The sequence below is a fragment of the Nematostella vectensis genome, chromosome 13 (genome assembly GCF_932526225.1).
Source record: "Nematostella vectensis chromosome 13, jaNemVect1.1, whole genome shotgun sequence".
Classification (NCBI taxonomy): domain Eukaryota; kingdom Metazoa; phylum Cnidaria; class Anthozoa; order Actiniaria; family Edwardsiidae; genus Nematostella; species Nematostella vectensis.
The window spans coordinates 12,501,241-12,523,242 of record NC_064046.1 but is presented as its reverse complement, the minus strand read 5'-3'; the positions used below and the strand labels follow the sequence as shown (position 1 = coordinate 12,523,242).

Genomic DNA, 22,002 nt, shown 5'->3' with positions numbered 1-22,002 from the left:
AAAGTTCTGCTTGAATCATTTTTTAGTTACCTAAACGGTAATGACATGGCAATTATTGAGTACCTCCAACGAATCAGCTGCCATCCACTTTCCATGGACCACAAAACTATCTCTACCTCTACAAATAAACGGCTACTGGCAGGGGCGGATCTAGATAATCGCTAAAGGGAAGTTTGGCTCAGTGACAAAGGGGGGGAGGGGGTAATTTTGGCTTCCTGGCAGCCCAAAGGGGGGTTTAAACCCTCCCCCTAGATCCGCTACAGACTGGTCTCCTTCATAGGGTAGCGACAAGTTTCACTGTACAGTAGAAAGTATTTAGTATTTACAGAAGAAAGTATTTAGCGACGTGCCAAGGGACTGGGGATCTCTGTTTCGGAGGTTCGTTATATCGAGGTTGTTCCATACGTTTTACTGTAATTTTGGCAGGGCTGAAGGAAGGAAATTGTTCGTTATACCAAGGACTCCGTTGTATAGATGTTCGTTAAATAGAGGTTCCACTGTAATTTGTGGCGCCGTATTGCAATCAGACAAAAAAGAGGCACCTTGCAGTGACGAGGAAGATTTATTTAAAAATATATGTAAAAAGATTGCTTTGAAATTAATAATAGCAATAATAAATACAGTTTGATTAAATATACTAGTTATCAAAATTATCCATAGTTCCATAGGGCTTAACAGAAAACTAGAAAGATCACAGATCAACTGCCATTATTTTCAAGAAGTTCGACAACAACAATTCTGCTCGTTAAAGGAATTACACGTGAAAATTTTTGCAGTTGGTAATATATAGTCGATTACAAGACATTGCAGACCAGGCCATTCAGGTGGCTCTACGAGAGGACGAGATTAGAGAACCACCCAAGAATAGACAGATTATTTGGAATCACATTAAAATCAATAAGGGAATTCAACACAAAAAGGTGATATATGCTAAAGCATGAATATGTGATTGCAACATGGTGGAACTATTTTTGATGGTACACTTTTGTAAGCTAAAAAAATTTAGCTTTGTTGGTTTTACTAGGACCCATACTCAACACAAGTATTTCTATTCTCACTTGAACCCAAGCGCAAGAAAACGCAACAGAATAATTCCTTACGTTTACGTTCAACTGGTTCTTCTTTGATTGCTCTTATGACTGCGTCCTAGTATAGAAGAAACCAACGTATCTAGTGCGCACACTGTGACCACGTCCTTCTTTGGATGATCTCGCATTTTTCAACCTCAGTCGAGGCGAGGTTAAAATCACGGGGAAAGGTTTCCTTGAAAACCACCCGCCCTGGTCGCACGGCACTGATTGTACAACCGACAAACAAACGCCAAATCCACGGTAGTGTTCACCGTGCCCGCACTAAAGCTTACAAGATGATACACCATCAGCGCCACATGTTAGCACTATATGAATAATCTTCTCTTCCTAGCTAGCAAACTATATTTCACATTACAGTGCCACTAAATACGTGCATGAATACATTGTTACTTATTATTGCTTTACTTTAGGTGTGCACATGGACTAGAGAACACTCTTAGAAGAATCATGCTTAGAACCCAACGAATCAGTGCTTGGGGCACAAATTATATTTACAGATACGGATTTGGTTTTAATCTCAACCCTTGTAAACATCGATCATGATAAAACTAGGTTAGGAAAGACTTTAAGACCCTCAGTCGGCCATTTCATTTATATTTCCTATTCTTACCTATATTGTAACACTATTCACAAGGTCAGCTTGCTCGGTCAATCGCACATATTGTCAATGAACTTATAGATAGGATGCTTAGGAACACGTGCTCAACCAAGTAGCTACTGAGCACCGGCTGACTGGGGGTCTTTAAGACGCCAAGCGCGACACTTCTACAGGTGTAGTCTAAAGCAAGCTCTTACTTGTTGTTTCGAGTCTAGATCTCTAGGGGAATGCGTGACGCGTGACTCAGGGTTTCGCTCCGAAAGCCAAGCTACACTGGCTACCAACCATGTAGAAGCAGATGATACCACATGGGAAGGATGAAAGTGCGCGAAGGATGCTGGGTGGCACCCGATATTAGTTATTTCGTAAATCTTCCCTAAAACCACATCATAGCTTAGCCTTATGGTATGACTGTACCCAAGCCATTAACTTATCACCGACCCAAATACCAGGGCGTGTTCTTCTACCGATCATGGGGAAAACAAAACGCTGAATCCTTCACTTTTACTTGAGCGAATAAGAACGTTTCGGTTAGCCCAGAACTATTTACGTCGGTAACAATTTTGTTATTTTGGCAGACTTCTTTCCACACATGGCAAAGATAATAAATTGCTTCTGATTTCTCTCTACACTTTGGCAAACATTTAAAACTATCGAGGTCTTTTACAACTTCCTCGTATAGAGTAGTTTTGTATCTTTTACCAATAAATATATTTCATAAACCCTTTTTTCCTAGTACATTCTGTACTTGCCCGTATGGCTTGTCAGTTACAGTAGCATATAAAGTTTATCCCCAAAGTTGAAATTTATACAAAATAAATAGATCCTGGACGACATATATTAGTTTGTTTTCCGAAAATAAGTATCTCAGGAGTTTGATTTTGTTTTCTTAGAAGCAAAGTATGAATGTGTAACGCCTAAGACAAAATAGCAGCTAGTAGTCAGAGACCCATACGTCCCAACCTTTCCAAGAACCACCTGTTTCCGGTTCTGGTCAAGTGCGACGAGCTGTGCCTCGATTTCAGGTATGAGCTGAAGAAAAGACGCAATTCCAAGAATTCCTATTCATAGAAAATTAAATAGACCTAGCTGTGCATAATATTTTCAATTCGATTTTCCAATTCAAAAATTAGGGAACATTCCATATATTTCCCAGCGTGGGGCGAGAAATGTGAAATTCCGAACAAAAAGCATTCGTTTCATTTTTCGATAAATGCTGCGAGATTATCTGTACAAAGAAGAATATTTTCAAGCAAACGGCTTGGTACAAGATTGTAGAATATATACAAAAGTCACATTAGTAAAAATATTATCGGTACAACCTTGACAATGAGAATTCCAAGACAAATTCTTTGAAATTTGGGGTTGTGACCGCGTTTTTACCCTAGCAGGCTCCGAAACTTAATAATCTGGTATATTACAAAAAGAATCGGAGTGCCCGGTATGCGAGGGTCATTTCATATAGGTGCCTCATAGAGACAACCTCGAGGGGTTGTTTTACAGGGGTCCCGGAACCGCTGAAAGCCGGAAATGCATTGAGTTCTAATCATAAAACAGAACATTCAACAGAAAACTAAATCTAGAAAGACAGACAGACTATTGGACAGACTTTACTCTATACGCTACTGAAATCCCCGACTCAATTCTACACTAAATACTACTCTAGATACGCGCAATAATAACTCAATATCCTTAATTCAAAACACCACAAATCAGCTAAATTCTATCGTTTTATGTAGGTATGCTCTTCGGGCTCTTGCTCCCACTATTTGCATCGTCTACCGGCTTTTTTACCTTGCTGGGTGCTTCAGGGGACACGCTTGGGCTATGACCACCCTCCTCGGTATCCTTGCCGTAGCCCGTCCCGCCGTTATTCATCCCCATGTAGGGGTAGCCTGGGTAGGCCCCGGGGGACCCCCCTTGGGTACCGAACATGGAAGCGAATGCGTTACCAAACATGAACGGCGACATCCCTTGGGGGTTGGTGACGCCGGGAGACTTGCTCGCTTGCCCGTTGTTCGGCATGTACGGGTTTACGTAAGGCATCCCGCCGTAGGCTCCATAAGGCATGGACGCGTGGGGGTACCCCGCCCCCATGTGCCTGCTGTCGTAGGGGTAGCCCCCTTTCCAGCTGGGCGGTGGTGGTGGAGGGGAGGGGGTGGACTGGGAGGACGAGTCGGAGTCCTCGTCAGACGGGGCAGGCTTAAATGAAGGGCCAGTGTTGTTCGTTTTGACATAGCTGAAGAAGTGATGCGCAGAGGAAGGATTGGCCGAGGAGGGAGTGGTCTGTTTTGGTCTTGGTGATTTTGGTACACGAGTCAAGAGATTTGAGGGAAGATTGCCCTGAAAGATCACACAATTGTCAGTTTAGCATGCTAGCCTGCTTTTATATTTAGAGTTATCCGTAAATGCTTTGCTTTTGAGCTTCGGGAATCTTGTGGCGCTGGGAGGAATGAAAAATCTCAAATGAGAGCCTGCCAGCCATCCTTGGGGCCCAAGGCGCGCGGAGATCGGGCACACAGGAAGCGCGCCTCTTTCTTTCCCGCGCGCTCCCTGTGTGGCCTACGACCAGGCGACAAGGGCACAAAAACCCAGATAACTACCGCTTAATGACGCAGTCGACGCAATCTACCCTCGGCCCAAGGATAACCCAATTTCACTGACACCTCGTTATATTACGGACAGAAAAAAATGGCGAAACAAATGAATGGCTGTCTGTTATTCCCATCAGTATAAACTTTCGTTATAACAGACACTAAATCTGAATTGCCCGGGGCAGAATTATAACAGGGGTTGACCGTAGCTGGTCAAGGTTGTATACATTACATTACAAAACAAGTTTAAAACAAAATAACCCCATTACCTCTACCTCTCCTGTTGTATACATATTACGGAAAAAAGTTTGAAACTAGATAACCCCATTACCTCTTCTAAGACAAGCTTTGCACTCTCCTCTGCAACATCGTACGCGCGATTTCGCTCGAGCCATTCTGCGAGGCTTTTCAGAGTTGGGGCGCCATTTCCTGACAACTGAACAAAGGACTGAGTTTAAATTTCGTACCCATGAAAGAATGTCAGTTGGACCGCTATTTAGCACGTTAAAGAATACATCTTCTTATGTTTATTCAACCGACTGAAATTCTTCAAACAAATATTGTATAAAAACATTTTGAATTTTTCTTGCACCAGATGCAAGTTCTTTTCGATGTAAGCAATGTCGCATGATTTGCTAAGAATAATAATTTCACTGATTATAACGAGCTATCAATTTGGTTGCGTGACAACCCCAGGCAAGTGTCACAGACCAAACGTCGTGTGACAGACACAAAGCTAGAAAAGATAGAAATGCACTGCACAAAGGAGCCACCTTTCGTCCCGTCTCTCTGTCTATTACAGCGATGAGTTTGTCAGAGGACATCTTATTGTGAGGTAACGGCTGAGACATTAGACCGCGCTGGAAAAAAAACATGCTTTTGTCAACTATGTGTTTCAAGTAAGGGCGGTGATCGTTTAAAACGATGCATACACGACTCCCAAATCAAAGGCGAATACAAATTTTTGTTGCACTAAAGACTGGTTCGACCTTGCCAAATTATCGTTTGAAACTTTTTCAGGTCAAGCGGTCAAGAATGCACCTATTTCAATGAAGGCTGTCAGTGCGAACGGCGAATGGCAATTGCGAAATGTTCTACGGTCGAAGGTAGCTTATGGGCATTATTTTTTTTTCTAATAATGAAGGTGGTAAGTAAACTAAAACGATGTCAGAACCTTATATTAATTATATTAGATGGGTAGTCGTATGTTTTATTTATATTTTTCTAAATTTGGAACATGTATTTTGGGATCCATGGGTCCTTTCCGTCGTGGAGCTGCCATTTAACAATCGCCATTTGACGTTTGCACTGACAACGTTTTTGGCAGAGTTTTGCTTGTAGCTATTGAAAACTGTAGTTCGAAATCTAGACCACACGGGTGATAACAACTAACTAAAGGCTGACATTGATTCAGATGGATATCATACTCAGTAGCAAACTCACCTCGTCCCGTACGGGCGAGGTTAAGGGCGGTGGCAGCCCCGGTACAACTGCCTCCCCATTTCCTCTGATCCGTGGGGGGAGGGGCTGGCCCGTCCAGTCATACCCCATAGACTCCCCGTGAGGGGTACCCCCGGAGTCTCCCGGCTGGCCCGCAGATCCGAGCTTCGCGGTTTTAGGCTTGCGCCCCCGCTTCTTGCCAGTAGGAGGTTTCTCAGGCTTCTCGCCCTTCTCTCCCTTGTCCTCCTTTCTCCTGCGCCGTTTCTTGGGTGGTTTTTCGCTGAGGGTGGGGTCAAAGTTAGCCGGGATCTGGTCTGTGATTGGTAGATCCATGTCGAGGCCGTGTGGTGGCCAGTGGCCCGTGACGTCTTTAGGCTTGCGGGGTTTCCTGGGAACTGTTAACAATAAAGATACGTTACTTTTCCCTCGTTTTAGGTTTGTCGGCAGTGATCGCCTTTAACTTGCATATAAGAATTGATTTAATAGACTGGGGATTACCAGGTGGACTATCGCAATCTTCCAAACTATCTTGGTCACCTTCTGAAAAGCAGAGAATCACAGATAACGATTAAAGATGGCCCGCAAGGCGTTAGAGGGTAAACAGAACACCGTAGAACAGACGCAAGCGTATACGTACCGAGTAAGCTTTCCTTCTTCTTTCGCCTTTTTTTCTTGAGCGAGATCTTGAGACCATCCAGCTAAACAAGGGGCAACAGGATAATGTTAAAACTAGGGGAAAAATAATATAAATGAAAATAAATAAAGTTCTGGTTTTCTCCAGTTTGGCAAACTCCTACTTTTTGTGAATCTACGCAACCCGTTTTCAATGTTGTGACAAATAGCTCACAGAACATGCCAAGGATTAAAAGATGTCGATCACCCACTCATCAATACAGCGGTTTATTCGCAAGAGAACTTCAAAATAAAAATATAAGAATGAAGTCTGATATGTTACTGAAGATATTTGATTGAAAATATCTTGGTTACTCGTTTGAATTAGCCGATGGAAATGGGTGCTTTGAGTCACTCGGCATTGAGCAAGAGCATAAAATGGCGGCGTGGTTGGCCTTCCTTAATCGCTGGGTTCTCTTGCACATCTACTAGCCCTCCCCTCCCTCCCCCACGCACCCTCTGAACCTTGAATGGCTTGGAAGGGTCGTCCGGGTCGTCCATCCCCACGCCCGGGTTGAGTATGTTCATGTCCAAGTCCAGGTTAGAGTACCCGGCAGACGGGGATAGGGCGGACATGTTTGGCAGGACGGCCTCGATCTTGCTGCTAGCAGGCCACTCCTTCTTGAGCACACAGTGGCATACGGCGTCCAGGCGTTGCATCACGATGCGGTCCTACAGGGGAGCAACAGGTGACAGGACATTTGAGGGACTGACTCCATGAAAGATGGTCTTACTGTCTTTCTTTTGACTTCCTGTCTTTTTACTAGCCAGGTTTTTAACAGAAGGGGGCCCAAAAGGCCCTTTCAAGGAATTTTCTCCTGTATTTTAGATAATGTCTCATACATTTACTTTGTTTTTGGCTGCTAGATTGCTACGCCCCTAGACTGTCTGTCTCATTACTGTCAGTCCTTACTGTCTGAATGTCTATCCCTTTTCTGTCTGTCTGTGTCTTTACTGTCTGAATTTCTCTATTAGGAACGTCTTTCTTTCTGTCTCTTTACCTTTAGATTGTCTTTAGAAATTGTCTGACTGTCGCTTTACTGTCTGAATGTTTGTCTCTTTGATGTCTGAATGTCTCACTTTACTGTCTGACTTTCTATCTCGTTGACGTCTAACTGTCTTACTCTTTATTGTCTAAATGTCTTTATCGTGACTTTCCGTCTTTTGCTGTCTGACTGTATTCTGATGTATGACTGCCTCTGACTGCCTCTCTCTCTTTCTCTCTGACTGGCATGCTGGCTAACTGGCTCAATGAGTGCTAAATGCTTGAATGAATAATAACAGACGTAACTTCCTCCCCATCAACACAGACTAAGACAGTGGGCAAATCACCAAAAAGTCGTCTCCTACCAGGACATGATACATACTGGTTTGACAAATAAATATCCCCATGTTTTTACCTTTGGCCACTTGACCGAGATAAGTGTAGGCTCGCCGTACGTGGAACCCTGGCCTTCCAGGGTCCCGCTCATTTGGGAGTCCTCCTCAATCATACCCATGGATATTGACCCAGACTCCTGGCTGTACCTGTCAGCGTCCACCTCAGGTTTAGGCTCGCTGCGTGGTTCTGGAGGATTACTCGACTCTGAAATGGAGAAGCCAAGATCGGGTTAGTGAATGAAATGACAGATTAACTGGGCAGGCAAGGCACAGAGATATAAAGGCGCAAAGACAAAGATAGCGCAAAGACAAATATAGCGCAAAGATACAGAAAGCGCAAAGATACAGATAGCGCAAAGATACAGATAGCGCAAAGATACAGATAGCGCAAAGATACAGAAAACGCAAAGATACAGAAAGCGCAAAGATACAGATAGCGTAAAGACAAATATAGCGCAAAGATACAGAAAGCGCAAAGATACAGATAGCGCAAAGATACAGATAGCGCAAAGATACAGATAGCGCAAAGATACAGAAAGCGCAAAGATACAGAAAGCGCAAAGATACAGATAGCGCAAAGATACGAATACCGCAAAGATACAGGTAGCGCAAAGATACGAATACCGCAAAGATACAGATAGCGCAAAGACAAAGATAGCGCAAAGATACAGATAGCGCAAAGATACAGAAAGCGCAAAGACAAATATAGCGCAAAGATACAGAAAGCGCAAAGACAAATATAGCGCAAAGATACAGAAAGCGCAAAGACAAATATAGCGCAAAGATACAGAAAGCGCAAAGATACAGATAGCGCAAAGATACAGAAAGCGCAAAGATACAGATAGCGCAAAGATACAGATAGCGCAAAGATACAGATAGCGCAAAGATACAAATAGCGCAAAGACAAAGATAGGACAAAGATACAAATAGTGCCAAGATACAGACAGCGCAAAGACTAAGATAGTGCAAAGATACAGATAGCGCAAAGATACAGATAGTGCAAGGATAAAGATAGTGCAAAGATACAGATAGCGCAAAGATACGGATACCGCAAAGATACAGATAGTGCATAGCGCGAAGACAAAGATAGCGCAAAGACAAAGATAGCGCAAAGACAAAGATAGCGCAAAGACAAAGATAGGGCAAAAATACAAATACGCAAAGATACAGATAGTGCAAAGATACAGATAGCGCAAAGATACAGATAGCGCAAAGATACAGATAGCGCAAAGACACAGATAGCGCAAAGACACAGATAGCGCAAAGACACAGATAGCGCAAAGACACAGATAGCGCAAAGACACAGATAGTGCAAAAATACAGATAGCGCAAAGATACAGATAGCGCAAAGATACAGATAGTGCCAAGATACAGATAGTTCCAAGATACAGATAGCCCAAAGACAAAGATAGCGCAAAGATACAAATAGCGCCAAGATACAGACAGCGCAAAGACTAAGATAGTGCATAGATACAGATAGCGCCAAGATACAGATGGTTCCAAGATACAGATAGCCCAAAGACTAAGATAGCGCAAAGACACAAATAGCGCCAAGATACAGACAGCGCAAAGACTAAGATAGCGCAAAGATACAGATAGTTCCAAGATACAAATAGCGCCAAGATACAGAAAGCGCAAAGATACAGAGAGCGCAAAGATACAGAGAGCGCAAAGATACAGATAGTGCAAAGATACAGATAGCGTACAAAGATACAGATACAATTAGCCATTCTTCAACTAAATGATGAATGTATGTGAAGATGGAAATAAGGACAGTCGCAGGCTGGGTGATATTGCAAAAAAAAGAGAGACGGTAAAATTATAGACACAAAACAAATATAATTGAAAAAGCATATGCGGCCATATACGCTAGACAGACTATAAGTATGGTGAGTCAATACTTAAACAATTAAGTGTATATGAGGATTTCTAATGTGTCCCCTAGGGATTCATTTACATGTGGGATGTGAGATCAATGCCCTACCGTTGTGGTTGCCATTCTCAGACGACTTGGGTTGAGGATACCCAAGTCCATTCCCTGACGTTGTGTCGTTAGACGCCAGGATGTTGCTAAGAATAGAGGGCTTAGCCTGACAGTCTGTATCAGAGGGAGCTTTTTCTGCTGATTTTGGGGCAGGGAACTCGTCTAGGGAGGGGTTGGGTTCAGACTTGACTGCAGTAGATGGATTACCATCCTCGTCATACACTGCAATGCAACCACGATATCAGTTCACAACCTGGTTACTTGGAGTTTTGCGACCATTTCAAGGATCTGCTATACCCACCAAGTCGGCCCAGAATGAGGGGGTTAACACTAGTTCCCATATAACTTTAAGAAAACTGAAATTGCCATAACCTTTCCATGTTGTACCTTGCACAAGCTTGTGCGTTAATGTTGTTTTCAAACACATCGCAACCAATCAGTGTTGTACACTTTGTACACTAAGGTAAATGCGAAATGTATAATGCACGTTGACATATGACATATTGTAATGCGCTCCACATGCGACTGAATGTAATATAGATATCGATAGGCTATGTGTGGTGAATACGTGTGCAGTCACTGCCAAGAAAATCTTAGAGACCTTAGGCTTATTACGTTTATCCGAAGAGCCAATTTCCACCGACTAAAACAATTGTCAAGTAACGTTCAACCAAATATTGCTAATCAAATATCAGACTTGACAGTGCAGTCACTGTCAAGTAGATCTTAGAGACATTAGGCTTATTACGTTTATCCGAAGAGCCAATTTCCATCGGCTAAAACAATTGCCAAGTAACGTTCAACCAAATATTGCTAATCAAATATCAGACTTCAACTAATGATAATTCTTCAGGAAACTGCTGTATTTTCAAATATGATCAACGACAAAGGCGCGGCTGATCGAGGTATTTTAAGTACTCACCCTGAGGGCTCTCCGTGGGCGGTTTAGGAGGCTGCGAGGCGGCGAGTTTGGTGAGGATCTCAGCAAAGCACAGCTCCGGGTCATTCAACACGTGGTAATCCGTGCGCACGAGACCGTGTCTTGAAAAGAGACGTTTAAATGTGTAAGACGGTGCTTAAACTTATTATAGGTGAGATAACGTCCGTGCGCACGAGACCGTGTCTTTGAAAGAGACGTTTAAAATGTAAGGCGGTGCTTAAACTTATTATAGATGAGATAACGTCCGTGCGCACAAGACCGTGTCTTTGAAATAGACGTTTAAATGTGTAAGGCGGTGCTTAAACTTATTATAGGTGAGATAACGTCCGTGCGCACGAGACCGTGTCTTTAAAAGAGACGTTTAAATGTGTAAGGCGGTGCTTGAACTCATTATAGGCTGAGATAACGTTCGTGCGCACAAGACCGTGTCTTTGAAAGGAGTAAGTACGCAGCTGCTTTGTCTCCTATTATCTGTGTTCTACAAAGGAGTTCTTTTGTCTCTATTCTTCTCGTTCTTTGTGTCGAGGTGCGGATATTGTTCATTTGCCTAATCAAATTGCAGCTTGTAAGAGCTGCGTACTGACCCTTTGAAAGAGACGTTCAAAAGTTTAAGCTAGCGTTTAAACTTATTATAGGCTGAGTGTAAACTAGGCCTTTCTCCTAGGCTGAGATAAAGCCATACTAAGGGACCAAGCGATCTTTGAATGCACTTGCAAGGGATCCTCATGCAGAAAAGCGTAAGTTCTGACCAGAGTAAAATAGCACTGAACCATCACTATAGGCAGGAGCAAAAAATGGCAAAGTTCAAATTGTAAGGTCGTGTTAGCTTATAATATAAAATAAGCTTTAGTATTTTTTGGTAGATAATCCTTTCTTGAGATATTGCAAATAGTTATATTCTTGACTTGTCTGAGATTGCCCAATTTGGGTGAAATTGCTACTTTTTTATTATCTAGGACAACTTTGCTCAATCATATCTCAAGAACGGATTATCTACCAAAAAAAATACTAAAGCTTATTTTGTTTTATGTTATGCAAGGAACCTCTAGGAAAAATATAAACAAAACGTAAGCTAACACAACCTTACAATTTTTATTTTGCCATTTTTTGCTACTTATATCACTATATAAGATTTTGGAAATATTGGTGGAGGTGAAGTGCAACCAGTTCCTCACGGCCCTGCACTAAAGCTCATATTCTGCACCATGGAAACAAAGCAGGATTGAAGCCGCATTGTCACCAGTTTACCTCCGGAGGTCCGAAGGAAACCCCAACCGTTAAAAGACAAAAGAATCTATTAAAATCCGAGATATTAAACAGGCCATCCGCTCTAAATTATCAATCACATCCTCAAAGAAACTTCCAATAAACACACTGCTTTCAATATTTCGAAATATTTTTCGCGTTTTCCGTTAAAAATCATCGGAGATTGTAACGTAATCGACCGGACTCACTTGGACACGCCTCTCAGCAAGTCCTTGTCGTGTACGCCACATATCCACCAATCAGGGAAGTCGGAGGAAGGCTGGCACAGCTTGAGCCGCTCGTCAAGGTCTTTGTGCTGCAGCACCTGTAACAAAGCCACAGAGTTAAACAAGGCCAATCACGCCGCCATGTCATGCTCCCGCTCAATGTCGAGTCACACAGAGAATCCATTTCCATCGGCTAATTCAAGCAAGTAACTGAGAAACGTTCAACCAAATATCATTTATTAGGTGTCAGACTTCAATCGTGGATGATAATTTAAAGTTTTCTTGCTAATCAACGGCTGTATTTTCAATTATAAACTACATAATAAAGGAGAAGTTTACCACAAGATACAGCAAATAGAGATTTTTTAGCCTTATCCTCTAAGACATCATGTAAAGCAGTGGAAGAGCTAGCAGTGAAGAGGAACCACCGACTTACCTCTTCTCGGATCTTGTTTAGAAGTTGTATTCTGTACAGACATCGATTTGCTCTTTCCTCTGAGATCGGCTCAACGTTAAGTCCTGTGGTTGTAAAATGAACATTCATACACGAGCTAAAATAAACATGGCTATGCCATGTTACTGATGATGTCAATGATCAACGCTCCTGAACAATACGTAAGACATTCATTTTCTTCAGCTATTCAAGCAAGAAACTGGTATACTTTACTTTTATACAGATATCATTAAGTATCAGACTGTAATCATGGATGGTTATTTAGGATTCCTCTAAGCAATATCAAAGGCTAGGTTGATTTACATTCTCTAACTTCCATTAGTTAAAATTGCAAGAGTGCTTTCTGGTACATCCAACTGCTTATTCATAAGTTGCGCCCAGGCCTACACACCTCTATCCCCTTCATCGTCTCTGGGTCTGCCACACACTCGTCTGCACATTGCCATGAAGTCATGCAGGTACTGCTCGAGGCGCTCGTCGTTCTTCTTGTCAAGGCGAGCTTGCCTCCTGAACCAAAGATCCAGAGTCAGTAGTTGCGTGGCACTAAGTATGAGGGGTAAGGTATATGGGAGGAGGGGTGGGGGGGGGGGGGGTTCTGTCCTTTTTATATTTTGGGTATAAAATTTTGGGCTCTGTCGGACCACCAGTGAGATAAGAACTCTCCTAAATTTCACAGTAACCAACGGGAGGATATTTCATTATAGATAGTGGTTCACCAGGCACAAATTCGTAATTTACCAAGCAGCAAGGATGATTTGTACCTGAATCGTGACCAGTCATAACGGCCTTCCTTCTCATCAAACTCTACACCAAATGTAGACACTGTTCTGTAAAAGTCAACTTCTTCCCGCTTGGACCACCTAAAAACAGCAAAGAGCGTGTTGGACACAAATGCAGCTCAAAACATATTTTCTATCAAAAACTACAAGCAAGAGTAAAATAACCACTTTGAAATGTTCGCATATGTAGATGGACCTAGCCCTACTAGGTCCAAGTCGCTCTCTAGGAGTTTCACATTGCCGAATAAAGGGTTGTGAAGAGAGGGACTTCAGGAAGTGCCATAAATAAATGGAAAGAAAATCTATGTGAACATACTTCTGCGCCATTTCTAGTTTCTTTTGCTCCTTCTGTCGAATGGCCTCTTCAAACCTCTCCTTCCTCTCACGTTCCTGAGAAGAGAAAAGCAAAGTAATTGAAAGTCTTGGTCAGCCCAGACACCATTTCATCATCCTAGCGAAACACCAAGTGCGAGAAGGGATCCATTCTCATCAGGGGTTGCAATATTTCCTAGTGAGTTTGGTAAAATAGTGTATAACTTGTCATATAAAGATTTCTGCAAAAACATTCTCCAAACATTACATAAAAAAGAAACCCATGGATGACCAGGGTCCTTTGGTGACATCAGCCAACAAGTCAACAAGTATTAAGTGCATATCTGGGAGGGGACTCTGGATACCTGCTCCTTTCAAGGGCGCAGCCAGGAGATCTGATCATAACACTTTATCCTACAGTAGCTTCAGATAACAATCATGTGGGGAGGATGCAACAATATATCTATTGATCGGTCGGACTGTCTACAGTGTTTTCTGTGAGCGAGTTTGTTATGATGAACTTGAATAAGTCTGTTCCTATCATGAACACCGTCGCATCATGGTCAAGTGATGCCTTGCCAGTCTCACCAGAGTATTGGCTAGTAAAACCAGTTTTGCCAATAGTGACGACCTGTCTTCATAACCGGTCTATTTCTGGTCAATAGTGACGACCTGTCTTCATAACCGGTCTATTTCTGGCCAATAGTGACGACCTGTCTTCATAACCGGTCTATTTCTGGGTGTGGTGTGGTCCTGTTACACTACCTTTTCTTGAGCAGCTTTTTTGAGCTCCTGTTTCTTGTACACTCTCTGGTAGCCGTTGATAAGCCTCCTGAGTCTTGTGTTAAGATCTGAAGCTCCAGGCCACCTTAAGCCAGACGAGCTGTTGTCACCACCTACAAGGAACAAGTCTCATTGATATTTCAACTCAAGTACACGTTTGTCATTTGCTGTTCCTGGGAGATGCAAAATCACGATTCGGGTTGGGACACCTTAAGTCATTGGGATGCTCTGTTGAAGCCTTTGGTTAACAACATTCTTAGTTTTTTTTTTCTGGTTGCCTCACCATCAGATCCTTTGTCAAGTTTCCTTGGGGTTCCTGGCGAGGAAATGGCGGAGACAGTGTCCTGTAAATTAACAAGGAAGTTAGAGTTTGCACTTGGTAATGAGAGAAATATTTACACAAGTTGTTGCCCTTGCTTTAATTTTGCGAAAATGAGTTGACCTACCTTGTCTTCTTCATCATCTAAGTCATCCTCATCTTTAGGGTTGGGCTGATGGTAGTCGGGGTCGGCATCGTTATCATCATCATCTCTGAAAAAGTAAAGTTTGGTGTATTTTTTAGTCACTAAGAATTCCATTTTAATTAGCACAGAGACAACGGAATAGCATTGCCAAGACCTTTTCAATAAAAAGCGATTGTATTGTGTTGCATCAAATCGACATGGGTGATATACAATACACATGCTAGGAGGAAATCAAGAGAAAAATTGGGTTTATAAATTTCTGAACACCCCTCCACTTTTCCCCGCCCACTATGCTCTTGACCTTACCTATCATCCCCGTCGTTCACCGAATTGTCAGCAGCATCAGCAGCATTTCTGTTGGCCAGGCCAACCCGGGAGAGGAAGCACAAGGTAGGATCCGCCCTGATAAGGTTATACCGCTCATACCCTTTGGAAAGTATTAGAGAGATTAGTACATATTTACATATTTACATCATAGTTAGTAGATGGCTTTTATCCTTGATCAGATAGTAAATTTGTCATCAATGTTCAGTAGTCTAACATGTTAAAAACATCATATCAAGGATACGGTATTATAACAGTTTGATAGTGGTGATGACCATGCTGATGTCATAATTGATGGCAATAATAATAATAATGGCAGGTAATGATGACAATATTGATGATGATGATGACGACGACTACGATGATGATGATGATGATGGTGATGATGATGATGAGGGTGAGGATGATGACAATGACGATGATGATAATGAGGGTGAGGAATGACAAAAATGTTGATGATTATGATGGTAGTGATGATGATACTAATCATTATGATGACAGTGTTCATGATACAGTGTTTTTTGCTCATGATACTATTGATGATGCAGTTGGCCATGTGTAATAAGACTCTGAAGCCAGCTTGTATGCCTCTGCTGATTTTGATCATATTTGAATACTGAAATATGAATTCATCTATAGAATAGACTTTTTTTTATTCTTTTATGGTTAGATGGATTGAATTTTCCAGTAATTCAAAAGGATGCACATCTCAGTAGCATTGATTTTTTTGTGGCCCTTTTTTTGTACATACCATGCTTGAAGACACCAACAAGCAGGGATTTATCAGCGTCCACATCCCACCAGTCGCAGGGAGGGTCTCCTTCTGGGCTGTATATCGCAATGTCTAGGTCACTGGTGAACACATAAACAAAACCAATCACAACATTCCCATACACTCGAGTTACAGTAGGTTGATGGACATTAAAATAAGCCAGTTTCTTGCTTAATGCATAATACATCAACTAAGTGTTCCCTTTTTTTTTCACATTGCAAGAAGAAGTGTTGGTATGCCCATCTTTTTTTTAACATAAACAATAATAAAGGGGAGCTGATTGACCTCAACAAAAAGGAAAAAACTAATTAACTGGTCAGGAATAATGAAGTTTAAAGCTCGGGGGTAAAAGATGAAAAGGGTGAATAGTCCTTGATCAGTCTATGGAAAGCATTTCATCAGCTTTCAGTAGTCTAACATGTTAAGAACATCATCTCAAGGGCAAGAAAGCCAAGACAACAAGTTAGGGATGAGCATCTCATGTTTATGTGTGTTCGAGGGAGGAAGTGGCAGGTTTTGGGGGGAATCTTGAATTTCGAAAATTTTTATTGAATGGTCTTCTCCAAAGCAGTTATGTTGTAGAATATTATTTCATGAGTTTGAGTTAGTGACAATTGTTGGGGGGGGGGGGGGGGGCTGCTGGGGGATTTATTCCGCCCTCCCCCATATTTCTTACTCTGTATTGATCAGCTTACCTGGCTCTGCATTTGCCCTCACGGATCTGAAGTGCCAAGTTACCAATCACCTCAGTCTTGAGGTAGTACAGCAGTCTCACTCTCAGTAAGATCCTAGAATGAAGCAATGATGTAACTGTTACCACACACTATTCGCTCAATCACTCTAATTTCAAGAATTCGACTACGATTTTTTGGTGGTTAAATGTGAATATTGGAAAATATTATATAACTTTAGTAAATAAAATCATGCATGCATCATGTTTTACAATAGCAAGAAAATAAAGCTGTTTTAATTGTAAGATGGATTGCATTTCACAGAGATTCAAGTAGATTTGGCGCAACCAGTAAAACCGTGAACACCTAAAATATGTGTGGAATGTTTATTGTCTTCTGACGAATCAGAATTCAAACACTGAGACTTGTTGAGACATGTTTCTAGTTGACTGTTTGAATATCTTGTGAGTGATTGGTCGGAACAAATATTCCTTACATATTTCCGGTGTTCACAGTTTTCTTGGTTGCGCTGTAAACTTGTGCATCATTAAAAAAATCCAAGTAGTCGCCTCCACATATTTTCTGTACTTATGCCACAGTATCATGAAAAGACCAAACAATTTCTCATGGACATATTCTTATCTAAACTTTAACAACATCATTGTCAATGAGGTTCACAGATAAGAAATGGCACTTGGTACAGTATTCATACATACTTATTGCAGTGATGCTGGAGATGTTTCTTGTACCCATTGTCCAATACAATAGACTCAGGGTCGATTGTCTTCCAGTCCTGACCAACCTCCAGTAATGCCACAGCGCTCTTGTTGGACTTCTTTGGTGCACCCTTACCCCTTTTGCCACGCCCTCTACCCTTGGTGGGGGTGGGAATGGGTGAGTAGGTTGAATCTCGATCGTCGTGTGATATCCTGTCTCTAAGGACTGAGGCCTTGATGATGTCACGAATAAAGGACTTGACCTTGTCGTCACCATGGTAATGGCTTAGGCAGTAGACAAGGATGGTACGAGAGATGGACTCCACGTCCCGTTCACCAATCTTGGTCTTGAATCGGCCATGTGTAAGAATCTCCTTGAATCGGCCCCAGCTAGAGTAAAAGAAAGTAAGTTAGCAACAACAACAGTTCCAGCAACAACACAAGTGATAGAGAGCTTAAGTAATAGTAATTATAATTGTAAAGTGCCTAGGGCAATTATTGATGAGGCGCTATATAAATGCAGATATTATTATTATTATTATAAGTAAGTCAACACGAACGTCATAAAAAACGGCACCCACGCTCATGATTTGCTGAAAAACGACGTTGACGTCCTTGACGTCAAATACAACCTGACCTTTTAGGTGACAAATTCAAGCCAAAATAAACACAGAAATTATTGCTGTTATTTTGCCAATAAAAGTCTGAGTGCACGCTAGTTGGCCATCCAAATAGTCACATGATCTCTTAGCCAATATTGAGTCACTACAGATAAGCCAAAGAATATAATTATACAAGAGAAAAACAAGATGTCAAACCTGAACCTTTTTGCATAAAGTCAAAGCTGTACAAGAGGAGGAAAATAGTGATTTTTGTTACACACCCATAGATGAGCAAGTTCTTCTCCACCCTGAAGCATTCCACACGTGTCCAGGATGACCGATGAGGCACCTTGACGTCTTCTTCATCCATCTCAATGTCAGACAATTCAAAATCCCCATCCTCATTACCATAACGCCTTGTCTGCTTGCGTTGTCGAGGTGCATCAAGGATTCTCTCATCCTGTCATTGCAAAAATAGTCGTATAAATGCATTTCAGCCACCCTTTTATCATCCTAGCAAAATACCAAGTGCAAGACAGCATCCACTTGCATAATAGTCTTTGGGAAGATTATAATACCAAGTGCAAGACAGCATCCACTTGCATAATGGTCTTTGGGAAGACTATAATACCAAGTACAAGACAGCATCCACTTGCATAATAGTCTTTGGAAAGACTATAATACCAAGTGCAAGACAGCATCCACTTGCATAATAGTCTTTGGGAAGACTATAATACCAAGTGCAAGACAGCATCCACTTGCATAATAGTCTTTGGAAAGACTATAATACCAAGTGCAAGACAGCATCCACTTGCATAATAGTCTTTGGGAAGACTATAATACCAAGTGCAAGACAGCATCCACTTGCATAATAGTCTTTGGGAGGACTATAATACCAAGTGCAAGACAGCATCCACTTGCATAATAGTCTTTGGAAAGACTATAATACCAAGTGCAAGACAGCATCCACTTGCATAATAGTCTTTGGGAAGATTATAATACCAAGTGCAAGACAGCATCCACTTGCATAATAGTCTTTGGGAAGACTATAATACCAAGTGCAAGACAGCATCCACTTGCATAATAGTCTTTGGGAAGATTATAATACCAAGTGCAAGACAGCATCCACTTGCATAATAGTCTTTGGGAAGACTATAATACCAAGTGCAAGACAGCATCCACTTGCATAATAGTCTTTGGAAAGACTATAATACCAAGTGCAAGACAGCATCCACTTGCATAATAGTCTTTGGGAGGACTATAATACCAAGTGCAAGACAGCATCCACTTGCATAATAGTCTTTGGAAAGACTATAATACCAAGTGCAAGACAGCATCCACTTGCATAATAGTCTTTGGGAGGACTATAATACCAAGTGCAAGACAGCATCCACTTGCATAATAGTCTTTGGAAAGACTATAATACCAAGTGCAAGACAGCATCCACTTGCATAATAGTCTTTGGAAAGACTATAATACTAAGTGCAAGACAGCATCCACTTGCATAATAGTCTTTGGGAAGACTATAATACCAAGTGCAAGACAGCATCCACTTGCATAATAGTCTTTGGGAAGATTATAATACCAAGTGCAAGACAGCATCCACTTGCATAATAGTCTTTGGAAAGACTATAATACCAAGTGCAAGACAGCATCCACTTGCATAATAGTCTTTGGAAAGACTATAATACCAAGTGCAAGACAGCATCCACTTGCATAATAGTCTTTGGGAGGACTATAATACCAAGTGCAAGACAGCATCCACTTGCATAATAGTCTTTGGAAAGACTATAATACTAAGTGCAAGACAGCATCCACTTGCATAATAGTCTTTGGGAAGACTATAATACCAAGTGCAAGACAGCATCCACTTGCATAATAGTCTTTGGGAAGATTATAATACCAAGTGCAAGACAGCATCCACTTGCATAATAGTCTTTGGAAAGACTATAATACCAAGTGCAAGACAGCATCCACTTGCATAATAGTCTTTGGAAAGACTATAATACCAAGTGCAAGACAGCATCCACTTGCATAATAGTCTTTGGGAGGACTATAATACCAAGTGCAAGACAGCATCCACTTGCATAATAGTCTTTGGAAAGACTATAATACCAAGTGCAAGACAGCATCCACTTGCATAATAGTCTTTGGAAAGACTATAATACCAAGTGCAAGACAGCATCCACTTGCATAATGGTCTTTGGGAAGACTATAATACCAAGTGCAAGACAGCATCCACTTGCATAATAGTCTTTGGAAAGACTATAATACCAAGTGCAAGACAGCATCCACTTGCATAATAGTCTTTGGGAAGACTATAATACCAAGTGCAAGACAGCATCCACTTGCATAATAGTCTTTGGGAAGATTATAATACCAAGTGCAAGACAGCATCCACTTGCATAATAGTCTTTGGAAAGACTATAATACCAAGTGCAAGACAGCATCCACTTGCATAATAGTCTTTGGAAAGACTATAATACCAAGTGCAAGACAGCATCCACTTGCATAATAGTCTTTGGGAGGACTATAATACCAAGTGCAAGACAGCATCCACTTGCATAATAGTCTTTGGAAAGACTATAATACCAAGTGCAAGACAGCATCCACTTGCATAATAGTCTTTGGAAAGACTATAATACCAAGTGCAAGACAGCATCCACTTGCATAATGGTCTTTGGGAAGACTATAATACCAAGTGCAAGACAGCATCCACTTGCATAATAGTCTTTGGAAAGACTATAATACCAAGTGCAAGACAGCATCCACTTGCATAATAGTCTTTGGGAAGACTATAATACCAAGTGCAAGACAGCATCCACTTGCATAATAGTCTTTGGGAAGACTATAATATCAAGTGCAAGACAGCATCCACTTGCATAATAGTCTTTGGGAAGATTATAATACCAAGTGCAAGACAGCATCCACTTGCATAATAGTCTTTGGGAGGACTATAATACCAAGTGCAAGACAGCATCCACTTGCATAATAGTCTTTGGAAAGACTATAATACCAAGTGCAAGACAGCATCCACTTGCATAATAGTCTTTGGAAAGACTATAATACCAAGTGCAAGACAGCATCCACTTGCATAATAGTCTTTGGGAAGACTATAATACCAAGTGCAAGACAGCATCCACTTGCATAATAGTCTTTGGGAAGATTATAATACCAAGTGCAAGACAGCATCCACTTGCATAATAGTCTTTGGGAAGACTATAATACCAAGTGCAAGACAGCATCCACTTGCATAATAGTCTTTGGGAAGACTATAATACCAAGTGCAAGACAGCATCCACTTGCATAATAGTCTTTGGGAAGACTATAATACCAAGTGCAAGACAGCATCCACTTGCATAATAGTCTTTGGGAAGACTATAATACCAAGTGCAAGACAGCATCCACTTGCATAATAGTCTTTGGAAAGACTATAATACCAAGTGCAAGACAGCATCCACTTGCATAATAGTCTTTGGGAAGACTATAATACCAAGTGCAAGACAGCATCCACTTGCATAATAGTCTTTGGGAGGACTATAATACCAAGTGCAAGACAGCATCCACTTGCATAATAGTCTTTGGGAAGACAATTGTGATATTTTTTAATCAAAATGGGTAAATAACACTTGAATAAAGACAAAATTGAAATAAGACAATAGCAAGTTGTTTCTGACAAGGATTCTTTAAGAACCAGCTGAATTGTTTGGATAGATTAGACACAAAGGAACATACCTTGTTGTTGAGGTAGTCTACATCCAGGTCTGCTTTCTTTGCCCACTTCTCCCAGAAGTCAGGATCATCAACATCAATATCATCATCACCTTTAGCCGATACAAAACTTGCCTAGGGAAAGACAGTGAATTGCAATTTAGCAACTACAATAACTATTGAAACTTTGTTCTTCATGGGGTTGATCTCCACAATTCTAATTCTTTCTAATTTTCATTCACT

At 41.4% G+C, this 22,002-nt stretch overlaps 1 protein-coding gene across 11 annotated transcripts in view; it reads right to left on the bottom strand.

Annotated features, from left to right (window-relative positions):
- Positions 1-543: 543 nt before the first annotated feature.
- The window catches only part of LOC5519473 (chromodomain-helicase-DNA-binding protein 8), a 41,489-nt gene continuing 20,030 nt past the window's right edge, over positions 544-22,002 (bottom strand). For 7 of the 11 annotated variants that reach the window (XM_032364384.2, XM_032364383.2, XM_032364382.2 and 4 more), the window contains exons 19-42: positions 21,784-21,894; positions 18,330-18,508; positions 17,447-17,836; positions 16,755-16,847; positions 16,039-16,139; positions 15,270-15,390; positions 14,946-15,030; positions 14,783-14,843; positions 14,482-14,612; positions 13,721-13,794; positions 13,387-13,485; positions 13,017-13,132; positions 12,608-12,690; positions 12,154-12,269; positions 10,682-10,800; positions 9,760-9,981; positions 7,796-7,980; positions 6,852-7,067; positions 6,361-6,421; positions 6,222-6,263; positions 5,727-6,118; positions 5,057-5,143; positions 4,615-4,719; positions 544-4,032 (exon numbers count right to left, since the gene is read on the bottom strand). In XM_032364384.2, coding sequence (XP_032220275.1) covers positions 3,421-4,032; positions 4,615-4,719; positions 5,057-5,143; positions 5,727-6,118; positions 6,222-6,263; positions 6,361-6,421; positions 6,852-7,067; positions 7,796-7,980; positions 9,760-9,981; positions 10,682-10,800; positions 12,154-12,269; positions 12,608-12,690; positions 13,017-13,132; positions 13,387-13,485; positions 13,721-13,794; positions 14,482-14,612; positions 14,783-14,843; positions 14,946-15,030; positions 15,270-15,390; positions 16,039-16,139; positions 16,755-16,847; positions 17,447-17,836; positions 18,330-18,508; positions 21,784-21,894 — 3,801 coding nt within the window. In that variant the 3' untranslated portion in view covers positions 544-3,420. The remainder of the gene's footprint in view (positions 4,033-4,614; positions 4,720-5,056; positions 5,144-5,726; positions 6,119-6,221; positions 6,264-6,360; positions 6,422-6,851; positions 7,068-7,795; positions 7,981-9,759; positions 9,982-10,681; positions 10,801-12,153; positions 12,270-12,607; positions 12,691-13,016; positions 13,133-13,386; positions 13,486-13,720; positions 13,795-14,481; positions 14,613-14,782; positions 14,844-14,945; positions 15,031-15,269; positions 15,391-16,038; positions 16,140-16,754; positions 16,848-17,446; positions 17,837-18,329; positions 18,509-21,783; positions 21,895-22,002) is intronic. The other 4 variants (XM_032364389.2, XM_032364387.2, XM_032364388.2 and 1 more) reach the window with 4 other exon arrangements.